The sequence below is a fragment of the Setaria italica genome, chromosome III (genome assembly GCF_000263155.2).
Source record: "Setaria italica strain Yugu1 chromosome III, Setaria_italica_v2.0, whole genome shotgun sequence".
In the NCBI taxonomy this organism is placed as follows: Eukaryota; Viridiplantae; Streptophyta; class Magnoliopsida; order Poales; family Poaceae; genus Setaria; species Setaria italica.
Window position 1 is genome coordinate 5,210,823 of NC_028452.1, and position 19,114 is coordinate 5,229,936.

The 19,114-nt window shown below is 45.6% G+C and overlaps 2 protein-coding genes and 1 pseudogene across 2 annotated transcripts; 1 reads left to right on the top strand and 2 right to left on the bottom strand.

Annotated features, from left to right (window-relative positions):
- The first annotated feature begins 43 nt into the window (after positions 1–43).
- Positions 44–4,425, top strand: LOC101767702 (annotated as a pseudogene).
- A 2,255-nt stretch (positions 4,426–6,680) lies between these two features.
- On the bottom strand, positions 6,681–7,979 carry LOC101759431 (UPF0481 protein At3g47200). The gene has a single exon (XM_004960603.2). The coding sequence runs from the start codon at positions 7,977–7,979 to the stop codon at positions 6,681–6,683; it is 1,299 nt and encodes a 432-aa protein (XP_004960660.1).
- A 7,995-nt stretch (positions 7,980–15,974) lies between these two features.
- On the bottom strand, positions 15,975–17,950 carry LOC101759840 (probable aldo-keto reductase 1). Its single transcript, XM_004960604.3, has 5 exons — positions 17,448–17,950; positions 17,168–17,340; positions 16,976–17,072; positions 16,715–16,868; positions 15,975–16,337 (listed from the first exon to the last, which is right to left on the bottom strand). Exons 1-5 carry the CDS (start codon positions 17,880–17,882, stop codon positions 16,162–16,164), a joined length of 1,035 nt encoding a protein of 344 aa, XP_004960661.1. The 5' UTR covers positions 17,883–17,950; the 3' UTR covers positions 15,975–16,161.
- Between the last annotated feature and the right edge of the window lie 1,164 nt (positions 17,951–19,114).

The window sequence follows — 19,114 nt, forward strand, 5'->3', positions numbered from 1 at the left end:
TCCTCCAGTCCTTCTGGCTGCCCCCGCATCAACCCCACCAACCATGGCGATGACGACCACCATATGCTACAATCCCGCACTTTCCTACGGCCTCGCCGCCTCCGCCTTGATCCTCTTTCTTGTCATCTTCCACGCGCCCCTCGCCACCTCGCAGCCGCTACCATGGCAGCTCTGCAACGACACCGCCGGCAACTTCGCCGAGAACAGCGCCTACCAAGCCAACATCCGCCGCCTCGCGAGCGCCCTCCCAGGCAACGCGTCCTCCTCCCCGTCCCTCTTCACCACCGGCGCCGCGGGCACGGCGCCGGACGTGGTGTACTCCCTTGCGCTCTGCCGCGGCGACATCAACGCTTCCTCGTGCGCGCGCTGCGTCGCCGCGGCGTTCCAGAACGCGCAGCAGCTGTGCGCGCTCAGCAAGGGCGCCACCATGTACGACGACCCCTGCATCCTCCGCTACGCCGACTGGGACTTCCTCGCCAACGCCACCGACAACCGGGGGACGTACATCGCCTGGAGCTCCGACAGCGTCAGTGCGTCAGCGTTAGGGACGTTCCGCGCTGCCTTCCGCCGGCTCGTCGACGCCACCGCCGACTACGCGGCGGCGGACCCGGTCAGGCGTTTCGGCACAGGGGATGTGGCGTTCGACGAGACCTACCCCAAGATTTACTCGCTGGCTCAGTGCACGCCGGACATGGCGGCTGCCGACTGCCGAACATGCCTCGGCAACATCATTAAGAGGTTCATGCCTATGTACTCGTATTTCACCGGCAAGCATGGCGGGAGACTTTTCGGAGTGCGGTGCAGCTTCCGATTCGAGACATATCCTTTCTTCTCTGGCCGCCCGCTACTGCAGTCAACTCCCGGGGCCGCCCGGGCCGCCGCCAGTGAACATGACGCCACCGGCAATCAGCCACCGTGAGTTGCTTCAACATGAATCGCTTAATGATGTACTCCTTCCGTTCTAAATGCAGATCATTCTTGTTTTCTAGATACATAGATTTTACTATGTATATATGTGCGTAGCAAAATCTATTTACTTAGAAAAACTATAACTACCATTATGTTGAAACGGAGGGAGTAGTTATGGGTTTTGGTTGATGATTTCTTCTGGACAGATAACTGGACAGTCTTGTTTCATCATACCTATTCCTTAAAACTTTTATTTAAGGCCTAATAAAGTACTAGTAATCTGCAAAGAATGTAGTCCGCAACAGGTCCATGACAATATATAGCAACAAGAAAAGATTGGTAATTAAGTATAGATACAGATTTATAACTAGGTTTACCAAAATCGTAAACTGTGACTGCTAGTGAGGACTCACCGACTCACTGAACTTTTTTCTATAGGAGAAATGCTAACAAAAATGGTGGCTAAGGGATCAGAGATCTTCACACAGCTAATGTGAGGTCCCTTTTGGTACTGTTTACACTTTTCAGGAACAAGAAATCATAGGATAGGATGGACTTTGGCCATTGCAGTGCCTTTAGCTGCTGCAATATTAGGTCTCACAGTGACGATATGCTTTTGTTTTTGGAGTATGAGAACATCAACACAGAAGTCTTCAGGAAAACCATGTAAGCTCGATTATGTTCATTAATCATTTTAATTAATAAGAAACACAGGTAATGAATCAATTGGCTACAGCATAAGAGAATGATGATTAACTTCCATGTACTCCGATCCAGCAGTTCTATTTTACTTGGCGTTTTAGACGTATATAGTCAACACCAACTTGTGTTTTTTAAGTAGTGAAGACATATGGTTAGTCCCCTACATATATCTAAGATTTAATATTTTTAGTACAATTAGAGTATTTTTATACGTCTTCTAAAACATTTTCATGAGAAACTGTTTTGCTTTTTTATTACTGGTAAAAAATTCTATAACAATTGACTGCACACATTCTATTAAGACGGCATGTATATAATATTTATTCGTTCACAGACTTCTAAAGTAGTCAAGTTTCATAAATGGAAATCAATGTGTTTACAAGCTATATCACCATGTATCTATTCTCCTGCCAACAGATTCTCCTAATCCAGATGATATCCAAGTCATAGATTCGCTCCTTCTCGACCTATACGTGCTACGGGAAGCAACAGATAACTTTTCTGAAAGCAATAAGCTTGGCGAAGGAGGGTTCATTGCGGTTTATAAGGTAGCAATCATATCTAAACCCTGATGTGTTTGTTGCAGCTCAGTTGATTGTTGAGAACCTTGTCACACATGTCAGAAGTATTTGTTTCTCTTGTAAACGATATGTAAATGTTGTACACATGGATTGTAAGTTTAGTATACGGTTCCTGTCTGTACACGTGATAATGTTGGACTTGGTTGGTAAAAGCTTAGAGATAGCTGTAGTTTAACCGAGATTCTTCATACACAAGTTGTAACTCAAACTCTGTAATTCCTAACGCATAGTGGCCTATATATTAACATGGATCCGTGAGCCGGATAAGGCAGCCACGTTAACTCATTGCCATCTAATCTTTCAACACACGCAGGGAGTCCTTTCTGATGGCCAAGAAATAGCAGTGAAGAGGCTTTCACTTGGATCCAGACAAGGAGTACAAGAGCTGAAAAGTATTAGTTGCAAGCTTCAACACAAAAATCTCATGAGACTCAAAGGCGTTTGCTTGGAAGAGCAAGAGAAACTGCTTGTGTATGAATACATGCCAAAGACAAGCCTCGACACCATTATTTTTGGTACATTTCTTTTTGCTGCAGTTCTCAAAATGACTCAGTTTACAGTACAATTATCATGAGTGCCACAAACCTTTTGTTCTTAGAGAGCAATACAAAAAACACTAGATGCTATTCAGGCAGTCGAGCTCCGCAAGGCACTTATACTTTTAGTATAAAAATACAAAAATAAAAAAATAGGAAAAAGTCCATTTTACTCCTCTCATCTATCCACTTTGTCCGCTTGACTCCCCGAATAAAATTTAGGCTCAACTTACTCCCCTGAACTATTTTATTTGGTCCAATCTCCCCGCTAATTAGATTTCTCTATTTTTTTTCTCCATGTATGAGTTGGATTTTGAGTTCAAATTATAAAACATGATGCCTTATGTAAAAAAATATACTAAGAATTTTTTATGGTTATTTTCATAGGTTACGAATATTTAATACAAAATTGATCTTAGATATACAAAATTATATGAAAAATAATCATGAAAAATCTCTAAAGCATTTTTCTAACGTAGAGCATACGTGAAGAAATAAAAAGGAAAAATCTAATTAGGGGGTCGATTGGACCAAATGAAATAGTTTGAAGGAGTAAAGTGAGCCTAAATTTTGCTTAGGAGGTTAAGCGGACAAAGTAAATAGGTGAGGGGAGTAAAATGGATTTTTTCAAAAAAAATAAAGAACATAGGGAAATATAGCATTTGACATATAAAAATTCAGAGAACAAGGAAAACAATTAGAAACTACTCTGCCTCGCTTCGCCTTTTTAAAAGGTGACATGATTGAACATTTCTTGTTTGGTTGTTAGAATCTCAGAAAAGCAAAGAGCTGGATTGGGTAAAGAGACTCAAGATTATAAATGGAGTTGCTCGAGGCTTGCAGTATCTCCATGAAGACTCTCAACTGAAGATAGTTCATCGAGACCTCAAGCCAAGCAATGTGCTACTTGACTTTGATTACAACCCAAAGATCTCAGACTATGGCTTAGCAAAACTCTTCGACCAGGATCAATCCCAGGGTATCACTAGTCACATTGCTGAAACATAGTATTATTCTGCATTACCTTAACAAAGTATCGAGATAGCAAAGCTATATCAGCCTATGAGGATAATTTTTTGGTTCATATTTTAGCAACAAATGTTTGGTTCATATTTGGACGATAACTGTTATGTTCGAATTTCAGTGGATACATGGCACCAGAATACGCGATGCACGGGCAGTATTCAGTCAAGTCAGACGTTTTCAGTCTTGGTGTATTGATCTTGGAGATGGTCACAGGGAGGAAGAACACTACCTTTGATGACTCCGAGCAATCTGTGGACCTCTTAAGCCTTGTGAGTACTTGTGTAGCTGACAGAGTGTATACGGAACTACTTTCTTGTAGCAGCGAAATAGTTGACCACATATCTGCAGGTATGGGAGCACTGGACCAAGGGGGCAACCGCAGAGTTGTTGGATCCATTCCTGCTGGGCTGCCGAGCTCCTCAAGATCAGATGTCAAAGCTTGTCAACATCGGGCTACTCTTTGTTCAGGACAGCCCTGCAGATCAGCCGATGGTGTCATCTGTAAACATCATGCTCAGCAGCGACATGGTGTCGCTCCAGTTCCATCAAAGCCAACATTTTGCATTCCAGAGATGGGAGATCATTCACACCTTCACTCGGATGCGTATAACAGGGCAAAGGCAACAATGTCACCAAATGAGGTGTCGCTCACAGAGCTTGAACCAAGATGAGTATGAGCCTTCCAAGTCCAAGGTATCACGCAGCCATTGAATACTCTTCTTGTCAAATAAATCTCCTGGTGGGTGGAGAAACCCTACCCCGTGGCCCATGTGTTTGTGCTTTCAGAATTTACATGGGTTGTTATATAGCTTGTAGGAATGTATATAAGTCCCAAGAGATTGAGTCGTACTAGATAATGTTCATGGTCATGTAGGGCATCTTCGTATGCGATTTTATTCATTGTGTGGTTTAAGTGTATATAGTAGCTCAATCGATTAAATTTTATTGCCGTGTGTATCGTCTGCATGTTTCATATATCAGATTTGCTCATTGTACCTTCTAAAGAAATGAAACTCATTATCAAGGTTAGGGATATGAAAAGAGGAAGAAGTCAAGCTAGAAGAAACATCCCTGCAGCAACCATTATATATTAATGTGTCCACTACTCCACTACATTAGTCCTTTGAGGCAATTTGCTTACTGTAGCAGACAGCTATGGTAACATTACTAGGACTGAGCCAACAATTATATTGTGGACGAGTACCCAAAAAATCATCGCGGATGGGCTTCCATGTGGATAGATGGGCTGGCCTTAGGCCTCCTCAGCTGGACAGAAAAGACAAAAGGATAAAAGCATCGAAGAAGCAGCTGACGACGAACGAGGACATTGATCAACATGAACCAGCAGGGTGAGCTGGCAGCAGGCTAATCTTCAAATTAAGCGACATAGCTCATCCAGGATAATCTCCTTAAGCCTGGATTTTTCATGATGGGACTCTATTATCAAAGATAGCTACATTTCATTCTTTGCATATGCACCAGGCAACCGTAATGAAAATGTTTATAAAAAATGCAGACTGAAAGTGCTGTAAACTGAGTGCAGTATCCCACTGAATTCCAATTGAGAACAAAAAGCTTATGGCTGTTGAGCAATCAAAAAAGAAATGCATCATTGTCATCTCAGCTTTCTCTAAGCTTATGAGTTATGCGCAATTAAATCCTTGTGTTTATCTAATTGCTCTTCCAAATTCTTAATTCCACTCCTCCTATATTGTATTTATCTATTGCGATTTGGTGTTGAATTGTTGCTTGAATGAATTTCACTTGAATTCCCTAAACTTCTCCCTAGTTCTCATCTAGATCCACAAAGATCTTAAATCCAATGTTCTCACAAGCACAAAGTCGGTCGAAATATAATCCTAAATGAACTCTTGGACAAATCACAAGTACAAAGATGGATCGTACCTGAAGACTATGATGGTTCCAGAAGATATTAGATGCCGGCGGAATGGCAGCCACGGGATTCGCCTAGAACCGGAGGCACTCCCATCCCATGATGGCATGATCCCATCAGAACGGTGCCCACCTGAATGAACAGCATTAGGTTAGATCGGAGGCGATCATGGATCCGGTGTCCAGCGGCTACAAAGCGAAGAGATCAACGGTGGAACATTTTATTCATCGAGATCGAGTGGAACGGAGAAGACCTTTTGTCTAGAAAGAGATTGACGGCCGCTGCTCGCCAGCGCCGATCAGGGATTCCCTTTTCCTGGCAAATCAGAGGAGTTGAGCCTCTGGTTTTTACAACAGGGTGGTGTTGGTGGGCGCTCAGCGCTCTATTGACTTGACAGGCACCATGGGCGTGTTTCGCTGTGTTTGTGGAGGCGGATCTCTGGGCGGTATGGCATGGACTATGGATCAGTATGACAGAGAGCAGCGAGAAAGGAGTAAAGGCATGCCTGAGCACTGCTGGGGAGGGAACATTCGTGCAACTGTGCAAGTTCAAATTTGGACCTGCACAACATGCAGATTTGTTTTTTCAAGTACCATGCAAGTGCATGTGCCACTCCGCTAGCTAGCTTCTTTCGAATATAATGAAAAATCAAAAGGCAATTCAAAATGCACAGGGTGGGATTGAAAATACCAGGGCGAGCGGGAGCAGCAGGAGAGGGTGGACGGTGGGACGGGACACTAGGGTTGAGAAAGATCGAACGAACCAGGCGCTTCGCACGAATCTCAAATATAAGATCCCTGTGATAGGCTGGCGCACCAGGTCGAGGTCCATGAATGCAATTCATAGGCACCAACTGTATTTTGCTAAGTGAAAAAGTGTATAAGGAAAAAAAAAGAGGATCTTACAGCCAGATGTGTAGCGAGGACAGAAGAGTCTTTTGTAGCAACACTTTACAACCATCAAGGGGTAAGAGGAAACAAACAATTTTTGATTGACTGACATGGTAAATCTCTAATCGATACAACTTGTGGTTCAGTGATATTTGAGGGAGAAGAGAGCTCTGAAGATCCCCACAAGCACACTGGCGATTGAAATGAGTGTGACTATGGTCTTCCAGTGGAGGTAGAGGAACCTATGGACCATGATCCACACCCGCCTCTCCGTCTTGTAGCCCTCGATCGCCTCTAGAAGGGCAAAGAAGCGGTAGCCAAGTCGCAGGTGCCGGGCAATGGTCTTAAAAAAGTCGAGCATCTCCTGATTGCTGAGAAGGCCGTTGACAATATGATGCGCTCGGAGCTTTTGAACGTCTTCCTCCTTGTCCATGAGCAGTGCCAAGAGGGATAGATACGAGCTTACAAGGAAGCCATCCATGGGATATCTCGTGGATATACGCGCCTCAAAGGCCGCCATGTTGACGAGCCAGCAAGCAGTGAAGTCGTTGAGAAACACCGGTGACATCGAGAGCTCATCACCCAAGAGGCAGCCACTGCGGCTGAGACTCATGTTGGCGAACCATGTCGTCTTGCTGGCCGTTATGTGGATTCCTATCTCTGCTAGGTGGATTGCGGACATGGTGGCAGTGTTGAAGTAGCTGACCGGCAGAGCCTCTTCATCCTGAGGCATGCTGCCAGTCATATACAATCTGGCGAGGCCAAGCAAATGCGGCGCCCTATAGTCTTCATTCACGACAAAGACTTCTTCAGGACGGTCACTGACATCCATGAAATCTCGTACTGTGTCGACTAGGAACTCTTGCACTTGCACGTGCTTGAAAGTCAGGAGGGCCTCGAGGACCAGCCAAGGGAGCTGGTTCTCTAGCAGCAAGATGTCCCTCAGCATGCAGGGACCCATGGACAGCACCATGCTATTCGTCAACAAGGGAGGGTCCTGGACAGAACCTTCTGTACAAATATACATCAACAGGAAGCAACCATCCAGGAACATCATATCCGCGAACTTGGCATCGTTGTAGTGTGCGGCCGCGTCCTTTTCGTAGCAGCTGCGGGCTTGGTCCACGATGGAGAGGATCTTGGCGTAGACCTCCTCGACCGGGTGGCCCGACTGTGCGCAGAAGTAGTATGCCGCGGCGTGCTTGACCTCCTCCATTTCTTGGAGCTCCTGTCTGCCATGGTGATACGGGCCGAGGGCCACGACGCTCGGGATGATGTAGCGCTCGCCAGGGCCGCCGATCCCTCGGAGGCCTTGAGGAAACCTATGGATTGTTGTGTCAATCCGTGAAAAGTTAGTCTCTAGCCTCTCAGTTTCTCTCCTCACTCGATCTTGGATGGGGACAGCTTCTATTGTTATTTCTTTTGTATGGCTAGTGTTCATGGCGCCAATACTCGATGAGTAGCTAGGTTTGATCCTGCAGTTAACTCATTACTTGGACCTGCCCTTACCCCCTCTATATATAGGAATTATGGATGGAACCCAATCGCCGTAGGTGCTCTTATTCTTTTCTGTGCATGATCAGATGTTCTTTGCTGAATTGTCACTCAAATGTTTAAAGAGAGCTAGCTAGCTGGCTGATTCTGTGCATATGATTCTTTGCGTCAAATCTGAACATACTTTTGGCGTTTCAAAAAGAATGGGGCCTGAACATACTTTTGTTCTTTAATTAAAGTTGACGCTCGATATTGATCTTTGCCTCATATCTTTTTCAAATGGTAGATTTTCCCATCTGTCAAAAATCTCAAAATTATATGGCGGATCTGCACAACATGCAGCTTTGTTCTTCAAATATATGTCCCTACAAACCATGCAAGTGCAAATGTAATGTAAAATCAAAAGGCACGTCGAAATACACGGAATGGGAATGGGATTTCACCATCCACCAGGAGTCCGGAGATCTATTTATCAACAAGAGTATTTCCAAGACTTCTGCCTGATGCTGGTTGAAAGCGTCTCTACATTAGCACATAGAGATGCTTTTTGTGATGATTTTGAGAATGAGTCTAAGTGAAGCAATATTTTACACGCTTTCAATGTTAAGAGATATATAAAGATATCTTTTAACATGCTATTGAAATCGTCTCAAAATAATACGGAATTAGACACGCTTTTAACCGTTAGTACCCTCTAGCCAACTAGATATGCTTTTTGACATGATACTAAAAACATATCAAATTGATACAAAGTTAGACATGCTTTCAACCGTGAGTAGCATCTAGACAAGCCATAAATCGTATCAAATAATTGCTCATAGTCACTTAAATATAATTTTTGATATGATACTGAAAACATTTCAAAATGACACGAAATTGGACACATTTTAAAATTACACCATCTCTACTGGTAAAAATGACCCACCCATCCAACTTGAGTTAGTGGGTCTCATGCGGCACAAGTTTTATCGTTTATTTTTCCTTATTCTTTTTAGCCTAACTTGACGGGATCGGCCGATTTTTGCCCTTAGTTTCTAGGCTGAAAGCACGCACGGCCCAAGAAAATAAAGCGTTGAGTCCTCTTGGCACACAGCAGCTGGACTCCCTTAGTCCCTCACACTCATCATGCATGACTCACCTCACGGTCTGGTTGGCCAGGCTGCTGCATGCGTCGCTGGCCCAGACCAGCAGTTAAAACCGAGTTGGGCCATGTTTAAAATAAATTTTTCATCGACCGGAATCAAAACAGTTAACATTATATGGTAGAAATAAAAAGATTATGTGTTTTAAAATTAAATTAAATATTAAAATACACCATATAGTAGCGCTTGAACATTCTACTCTTCTCTTATTATATGGTTATACTATAATAGTCACGCCAAGGGGTAATGCATAATACTTTTTAATTATGCACCTACCTAACATTACTATTGCAATGGTATGGCTGCTCGTTCGGAACATTGATGTCATGGTTCGATTCCATGGTGTAGTCTTTTATTTCTTTTTTTATTATATATTTTTTAATTCACTATCTTTTTAATTCTAAGACACGACTAATGTTTATAAATTTTCAGCTGGCAATATGAATGTCAATGTATGGTTTCATCCTGCAATGGCTAGAAATCTTATAGGTGATAGAATAATATAAATATTATATGGTAGTTGGAAGTCATATTTTCACCTTAAAGAGAAAAACATCTTTCGCAAAAAGGTACACTTGCATTGTGGTCGATCCGTCATTCGGATGAGCACATCCACGTCACTTGTTGACTTGTATTAATGACGATCATTCGTGTTGCATCATTGATCATGTATGTTTTTTGTCCTCTAATTCCTAATGAGTGTGTCACATGAAAGACCATTGCTAATATTGAGCCCAAACATAGCACGTTACATGCACTACAATATAGCTTTCTCATCCTCTGTGTGAACAAGTGTGTCACTCGGAAGGCATTGTTAATATCGAGTCCAAACTATAGCACATTTCACTGGCTCTGTCCATGTATATCTGCTTCCGAATAAGTGTGCCACTTGGAAGGTCATTATTAATGTTGCGCCCAAACTATAGCATGGGTGGAACTATGAAGAAGCGGATATAATACACTTGAGTATGCATTGGTGTAGAATTACTTTTGATATTTTAATTGGAGTACTGTACAATGATTTATTTCCATATTTAGAAATACAATGAAAATATGTAAGTTCATAGATATCCAATAATGTATCTATCAATAAATACTTAAAAATATAGAAGATTACAACAAATGGAGATTTATCTCATGTTTGCAAATAAAATAAATTGGTAAGTTCATGCAATAACTTATTTATCAGTAAATATTGAAAAACATTCAACAAAATGGAAATCTTCATAGAAATAAATTGAAAAATTAGCAAATCGGATGAGATATTTTATCGCTACTGCAATGTAAAAAATCACTTGCCGCCTAATTTAATACTCAACCTTTTCAGTTGCCGCCTAAATGCTCGTGCATTGGAGATTAGCGAAAAATTCGCGCAGATTAACCTTCCCGTCCCCTCGCTTTCCGCCTCCATCTCGCTAGATCCAGGCGTCCTCTGATGAACCCCCGACGCCACCGGAACAAGGCGCCGCCACGAACATTGCCAATCCATCCTGAAGGCCATCCGTCGGTCAACGTCGCTCTTCCGATCCCTTGCTGCAGAACCGCCACCTCGGCGCCTTGCGATGGCCGTGCCACGGTGATCTTCCGGTGAGCACGCATGTACACCTTCCTTTCCTCTTCATCCACGCGGGGTCACGATTCACTACTTGCACGTCTACGGATGGTGCAGTGCGGCCGGCAGTGCGCTGGGCGAGCATGGCTGCCGCAGCGCCCGACACCAGCACCTGCTGTGGCGTGGGAGGAACTGCACCGCTGCCAGGCGAGGCACTGCCTGCAAGGGAACGAGCGTCAGGCCACCAGTGTCAAGGAGCCATGGACGTGGACAAGGATCAACCTCCCACGGCACGGAAGAAGCAAGCAAGTAAGAAGATTTCCTTCCTGTAATTAGGTTCTGTTTTGATTCCGTTTAGGATTTCAGCATTTGGTTATGCATTTGACAATAGTGCTTATGAAAATTGTAGTATGCACTATTTGTTTCGTCCCTAAAAATTGCAATATGGAATTGCTTATGCTCTTATATCCATGATCTATGTCTCAAGTTGTTGTGATTTTGACCTCTCCGATATAAAATATTATGACTAAATATTTCAGAATACCATTAAGTATGAATGCCAAATTGCCAATACTTAAGCATAAATTTTTGAAATTTCTTTTGGCACAACGAGTATGTGATTTGATTAGAAATCTGTATTCGTTCTTCAGGTCTCGTACCAGACACCTACCTGGTTCATGAATGACCCATACATTACTCGAACTTTCAGTAACTCATGTTTCTACATGCAGATACAAATTCCTTGCACATACACTTCAACCAAGGTTCCATCTTACAGTAGTAGTGCTGATTAAATGTTTTTCAATAGCACTTTCCAGCTTTATTGAATGATTTCTAGATTATTGTTTACTATAATTTATTTGAGATTTGTGAATGCTATTCTTTGTAATCTTGTTCTGCAGCAACATATTGGTTTCCCCACCAAAAGCTGGACATGAATGCTAATACTATAGTCTGTCTTGCTAGATGAGTTGCCAAAGACACCATGCCTGAAATCATGAAAGGGAAAACGCACAATGTGAATGAACATCAATGGAGATCTCTTGTTGGACTTCGGGTGCCGAAAACCACAAAAGGTGACATCTTTTTACATAACATTTATATCCAATTTGAAAAAGCCATGCTAGGCTGAAAAAAAAAGAGATGGTGAAAAATATTCATCCAATGCTATTTGATATATTCATTATCATGTAATTCAGATTTGTAATGATCCTTAAATTACTCTGTCGAGCGGAAGATAACTAAAAAAAAGATAGAATTATGGGAGGCTGTTCATAAGAAAAAGAATGGTAATAATGGTACATTTTCTGATCCTAATCATTTTTATTTGATCTGAAATTCTATTTACCATTCAGTGACCTTTCAAAATATTTATTTCTATAAAATGCGTCTTTTCAGGATTTGAAAAAAAGTAACAGAACAACAATGGTAATTTTTAAGCATAAGATTTCAATGAGGTATTCAATGAGATAGTTACTGAGGAGTTAAAAAGCAACATAATACATTGGGGTTTATGTTGAAGGTCTTGAAAATGTTCCTAGCAGAAATAAATGAGATGAGCTGATACCCCATTGCAGATACCCCATTGCAGTTGAAGAAAGCTTCGGATTCTGTAATATTCCAAAAATTGTAATATTTGTATGAGTGAAAATTTGCAAAAATTTAGAACTTTTGTTTGAATTGTGTGCTCATTTGAAAAGCTAGATATTTTCTCTCTTACCCTAAATTCCATTTCAAAAATTTGTGTGGCTTGATTTGGATCCCTTGGATTTTATTTGGAATTCATTTTTGAGTGTTGTTTGAATTTTGAATTCAATTCAAACTTCAAACTAAAATCTAAATCTAAATCCAAATAAAAATCAAACCTAAAACTAACCTAACCCTTCTAACCTCCCTAACCCATCGACCCGCTAACCACCCGGCCCAGCTCGTGGCCGCCCTCAACACATGCAGCCCAGCAGCTCGCGCCTGCGCCGCGCTATGCCTCAGCCCAGCGGCTGCCAAGCCGCTGCCGGCCCAAGTGCACGCGCGTTCGCTTGCCCCCGTGCACCCGCACCTCACCAGCCCAGCAGGCCACCAACCCGCCCGCGCTTCGCTCGGCCCCTGTTCATCTTCTCCGCCGCGTCATACCGCACGCGCCCGGCGTGTGCGTGCTCACTGGCATGCGGAGGAGCTGCACTGGCGTGCACTCCCGGCTGAGCAAGCCTTCGTGTCCCTCTTCTAGGAGTTTTCATCAAAAGTAAAGGACGGCCTTGCCCTCACCCCCGCGCCACCAAACCCTAGCCCTAGCCGTCGGATGAGTGCCACGCCATCCTCGGGCACGGACACCGAGGATGGACAACGAGGTGCATTTATGCCCCCGCACCGCCTCTCCATTGCTTTATAAGGAGTCGCACCCCTTCCCTCTCCGACCATCACCCTAGCAACCCGGGCTCCGCCCGCCGCCGCCGTCTACCCTGGTAGAAAGAGAGGAAAGAGAGGGTAAGGGAGCGAAGGAGGAGTAGAAGGGGGGAGAAGAAAGGCAAGAGGAGGCCATTCGGGGAAGCTTGGAGCCGATGCCCGCTCGTCGCGCCCAACCCCCCCGCTACTCGCCGCCATCTCCACCGAGCCAACGTTGTGAGCCCGCCTCCTCTCTCCCTCTCTCTTGCTTTTGCCTCGGTAGCTGTAGCCTAGCCCTAGCTAGCCGAAGGTCGCCGCCTTGCCGCCTCGCTGCCGGCCCGGGTCGTCGGGGCTCCACGAGCCACCACGGCTGGGGAAAACCTCATGCCCGCGCGCACGAGCTCGCCCGCACCCTCGCCACGCGCAAAGGGCTTGCCTTTGGCCAGGTAGTGGCCGCCGCCGCGTGAGCCGCGCCTGTGCACGTGCGCGCTTAGCGCCGCACCGTGCCCTCGCGTCGATGCGCGTGCTTTTTCATCGAGGAACTTAGCAGCCAAAAACTAGTTGTTGGCTTGTTAAGTTTCGAAATCTCCAAAAACTCTACAACCCAAAAACTACTCGTTAGGTTTAAATCTAGCCAGAAAACTCTGCAAAAATTCCAGTCTCTAGAAAAGTTAGCATTTCTCTTCTCATAGAAATATACAGAATATCCGTAAAATTCTTCAAAATCTTCGCCATTTGCGTAATTTTCATAGAATTCCCTGGAGTTTCCGTAGGTCCATAAGATAGTATGTGTAACATAAGAGAGAACGTCATAACTTTTTACTTCGAACTTTAAGTTTGATGATTTTTGACTTCAAGGAAAGTTTATTCATAGGAATACCTATTCCAATTGAAACCAAGCTCAAGACCATCTGGTGCAGGTGTTGTGATAAGTACTTCTCTCATGTTAGCACTTGAAAAGGTTAGGTTTAAGCACCGAGACATAAGCAAATCTATCAACATTGCACCCCTCTTGATAGTACATCATCATTTATACTCAAGGTCAAATAAATACCACGATATTAACCATCCCCATATTGTAATACCATCTTTGAGGGCTTCACTCCGCTCATTGGCTACTAGTTGACTTACTGCAGCAAAAGTGCCATTTTTCTTTAGAACAGTGATCTGTTCTTGGTGGTAAAGCTTTTATCGAGGGATGGCAGTCGCGCGGGTTTACACCCGAGACCCGGGGGTTTTGGATCCAGCGGGGGTGGGGGCGGGTTTATTTTTGCCCCTGTGGGTCTGCGGGTTTGGGGACCCGAAATGGCATGGGGTGGGGTGGGTTTTTAATTTCCCCCGCGGATGCCTATTGGGACCCCGAAGTTTATTCCCAGCCCAATGAAGATGCAGCCCAACCCACATAACATAAGGAACCCCCTAAGTATATAAACCGGACCACCACCTCTTCCCAGACCACCAGCCAAAGCCACTAGTCGTCTCAGCGCCACTCAGTGCCACCACCGCAGCACGCACTCACGCCATGCAGCTTGACGGCCACGAGCAGCACAAGGACGGCCGGCACTTGGCACATTGCTGCCGCCCGCCTCACACCATCCGTGATGTCGATGAGGACCGCCGCCCTCCTCACGTTGTTGCCTCCACTCACCGCGGTGCGTGCCCAGCGAGGGGAGGCACCGCCGCTGTGGCGCGGGCGCCAGAGCCGGGCACGCGCAGGGAGGTGTCCATCCCAGCGTCCGCACGTCCTCCACTCCTTCTAGAGTCCTCCCCAGTCCCCAAGGTGAGCCTGAAGAGATCTTGAAACAGAACCTATCCTTTGTGTGAATTAACAATTGGTAAATTGGCAGCTCTATCCCCATGCATTAGGATGGCTGCTCGTGCTCGTGTTCCAAGCCCCCTTTGGGAGCATTATAGCAAGTTTGTGGAGTCACACCAAAGAGAAGACGGTGTGATGGAGGAACAACTTTGGGCAAAATGCAATAGATGCAACTACAGATCTCGTGCTGACCCCGTAAGGGGCACCTCTCAGCTTTGGAACCACTTAAAAGTTCTTTTAAGCACCAATTCCAAGCTCCTCAAATTGGTGAAGCTGTCGATTGAAATGCCAAGCTGAAACAAGTGCTGCACTCGCTAGTCTACTATACTACTACATCGGCTCTTATTTTTTGGAGTATTTCATCACCGTACTTTGTTATAGGTATGAACATGTGATGCTGCATCTTTACTAGCAGTTGAGATTCTGAGATGATGCATTGTCGGGTTTTTCGGGGACCCGGCGAGTTTGGGGGTGGGAGAGGATTTTCACCCAACCCGCGGTTCGGGGCCGGGGCGGGTTTTTGTGTCGGGTTTCAGGGGCAGGGCGCAGATGTTGCAGTCGACCCAGACCCGTCCTGTTGCCATCCCTACTTTTATCTATGCCTCATGAGTTACCAAACATTTTGGGTGATATAGAATCTACATCTTTCATTTTTCTGGAACTCAATGCTTTGGCATTCACGAGTTACCGGAACAATTTGCGTACCTTTTCTGCTTTGTTAATAGAACACGTAATTCCTACTACATGTGCGTTCTTTTCCTTCTTTTTTCTTTCAGAAATGGAGTTACTAAACAAATTGCACATACCTGAACAACATGGGCTCAGACGTTGTGTTTTGGTTCCCCCCATTGTGTTCTGAGTCTCGTATCCCTTATTAGTGAGTGAGCATACATATACTTCACGCGGAGCACTTCTTTTTTTTCCTTTTTTTTTGAGTTTCGTAGCGAGCATGCTCATTTTCCTGCACCTCTCCTGTTGTTAGGTTCAGAGTTCTGAAAATCGCTGCGACTATACAGGAGCAATGGAGCTAGCTCCACACTCGGGAGTCTTCTCTTCTGCTCATAATCACCGATAAATAGCACTTATTAAGTTATTCTTGCCCGTCCAAATTATTTGCCACGATGTATTCACAAGAAACATCGGCGTAGGCGAAAAGATTTTAGCATATATGCAGGGAGAACAGTTCAATTGTTGCATGCATAAGCTTGTTGCGGCTGGAACGTTTCCAGAATCCAGAGCTTTACTTCTTTGGTGTGTCTGCATACTTCCATGCGGTATGTGCATAGGAATTGTATTGCCTTCCACCAGCCACATCGTCTGCGCGTATCTGGCTGGTGATTTCTTTCATATCCTCATCTGTTAGCTTCACCTTCAGGGAGTCAATGTTGGCATCTAGGTTCTTGATTTTGGTTGTCCCTGAGAAATTGAAGAGCACATCTTCAGCAACCAAATGCAGGATTATTTGGCCATACAAAGAACAATCTGTCTACTGATGACTTGCTTCAGACTCGGAAGTAAATAACGAGCACAGAACGATCGACAAATAAGTTTGTTAAAACAGGGAAGCAGATCACATCGAAATTGAAAAGGGATCACGCTCACATTTTACAAAGTTATTTGTTCTCATTATCTGTAACTTATGAATCATATTGCACATTTCACTTTTCTCAGAAAGTATACACAGGCTTTTTAACACTGATATGTTCTTTTCTTTGTCTTGGGAGCATTAAGAATATCATCGGTTAACATTGTGTGCCATCAGTGATACGAGGAACAAGATTATATGGTCAAACCTGGTATAGGAACCACATCATCCCCTTGATGCAGAACCCAAGCTAGAGCTAGCTGAGCTGGGCTGCACTGGTGCTTCTTGGCCAGGTCTTCCATTTTCAGATAAATCTGCTTGTTCTTCTCCAAATTATCTGCTGTAAACCTTGGATGGCTTTGCTGATGAAACCAAACTTAAATTCCTTAGTAAACTGGAAGACAAAATGCCAGATGGCCTTATGCAGATTGATAGAGGATAATAATTCCGTGGAAAGTTGTGTTTGTACCAGACTAGATTCAGAGGACACTTGTTGTGTCACTCCCCTTCCGCCAAAGAATCCCCGGCCAATTGGACTGTAAGGAACAATTCCAATCCCCAACTCCCTGGAGTCCACAGAGCAAAGTGGAACGGAGTTGGTGTTAATCAGGGCCACCATGGGGTGGAACAAGCAGAATTTGTGATGCGGAGCAGAGCTCACCTGCAGAGCGGCACGATCTCGGGCTCGATGTCGCGGGACCAGAGCGACCACTCCATCTGCACCGCGGTGATGGGATGCACGGCGTGCGCGCGCCGGATCGTGTCCGGGCTCGCCTCCGACAACCCGATGTACTTGACCTTCCCCTCCTCCACCAGCTTCTTGAGCTCACCAATCTGCAGCGATTTGGGCACGGGAATCCTCATGAGCAGCAACAACAGCAATTGGGAACAAGACGGCGAGAGGCAAGAAGAATTGCGGCAGGTAAGGTGCAGAGGCCGACCGTGTCCTCGATGGGGACGGTGGTGTCGATGCGGTGCTGGTAGTAGAGGTCGATGTAGCTGACGCCGAGGCGGCGCAGGCTGGCCTCGCAGCAGGCGCGCGCGTACTCCGGCGTGCCGCAGACGGTCAAGCCGCCGCCCGCGCCGCCCTGCCCGACGCCGAACTTGGTGGCCACCTGCACCTGCCCCCGCGGCAGCCGCTGCAGCGCCCTCCCGAGGAGAGTCTCGTTGGTGTGGGGCCCGTAGGCGTCGGAGGTGTCGAAGAAGGTGACCCCGCGGCGGAAGGCGTGCTCGACGGCGGCGGCGACGGCCTCGTCCCCGAGCGGCGCGTTGTAGGAGCCCGTGAGCCCCATGCACCCGAACCCCAGCTTCGACACGTCCAGCCCCTGGGCGCCGAGCTTCACGCGGGGCGCCTGCGGCGGGGCGGCCTCCTCCATGGCGGCGCGCGCGGTTGCGGTCGGAGATTTGCAGAGGATAGGATCGGAGGAAGCCGTGGCCGGAAGCGAACACTCGGCAGTGTAGCCAGCTGACTGGGCTTGCTGGCTGGCTAATTTATAGTATTCGGCAACTCCGGGTGCCCAACAACCCCGGCGGGACGATGAGGCGAGCATGATTAGTGCCGCAGGCGGTGGCAGCTCAGTCACATCCGGACGTGACAGGGTGACGTGACATGGCTTGTTGTTTGCGACCGGCAAGGCGGCGAAAGCCGTCGAGTAAGGGCAGCCGCAACGGGCCGACCAAGGTTGGCATGAATAGTACTGCCTCACTCGTCATTTTTTTTGGAAGAAATGTGTTGGTGTGTGTCCAGCCTTGTCAATCACTTGCGGCAAGAATGAAGGTGTGCTGTTTTACATCACCGAGTGGTCATAAATGATGGCGATTTATGCTAGTCTATTGATTCAGGGATTTTGTCAAGCGATGGAGCTCTACTCATTTCTGAATTCTGATTCAGCTTGCACACGTTACTGTAACTTTATGGTAGAGTCTTCTCTAAACATAAGTATATGACACAAAATCAAACTTTCGGCTCCTAATTCAGAACGGCGCTTTATTATTGTTCTGTCATACATTATTTAGCACAGAGTATTCACAAAGATACATCGGCCATATTATTGAGAACATCTGCAGGGAATTAATCGGTATTACACATAGGCAAAAACCAAGAAAGCCAAATTTTCAAGGTACAAATAACATCAAACTAGCTACAAACAGCACAGACTCGATTTTACGAATTTAATGCAACGGTTTCATATTTTTCGGAGTTCAAATGAATTAGTTATGAATTTTTAAAGATTAAATGATTTATTTGATTATTTAGTTAATTTCGGAAAACATTAAATTAAGGTGACACGTGTCAGCTCATGGTTGCGCCACGTGGCACCCAGGAGTGTGCCACGTGTCGACCGGTCGGTCAGACGGTCAGCGTTGACCGGTCAACGGTCAGACGGTCAGCGTTGACCGATCAGCGGTCAACTAGGCCCCCTGGTCAGCGGGCCCTATTGTCAGTAAGTGGGCCCCACGAGTGAGCCCGGCCCATGCCACATCAGTGCCATGTGGCTCCACGTGGCCACCCTATTCTACGTGGCACTGCCATGTGCCGTCCACATGGTGCACACGTGGCCGCACAGGTTAGCCCGGGTTCCGATGTGCCAACCGGATCCCGTGCGCC

What these genes read in the sequence shown, in the direction of transcription:
- LOC101759431 (XM_004960603.2), bottom strand. Translation starts at nt 7,979, where the DNA reads ATGAACACTAGCCATACAAAAGAAATAACAATAGAAGCTGTCCCCATC.
- LOC101759840 (XM_004960604.3), bottom strand. Translation starts at nt 17,882, where the DNA reads ATGGAGGAGGCCGCCCCGCCGCAGGCGCCCCGCGTGAAGCTCGGCGCC. An exon ending in CCGTCCCCATCGAGGACACG is followed by an intron (nt 17,341 to 17,447) that starts GTCGGCCTCTGC and finishes AAATCGCTGCAG; the next exon opens with ATTGGTGAGCTCAAGAAGCT. An exon ending in TGTCCTCTGAATCTAGTCTG is followed by an intron (nt 16,869 to 16,975) that starts GTACAAACACAA and finishes TGGTTTCATCAG; the next exon opens with CAAAGCCATCCAAGGTTTAC.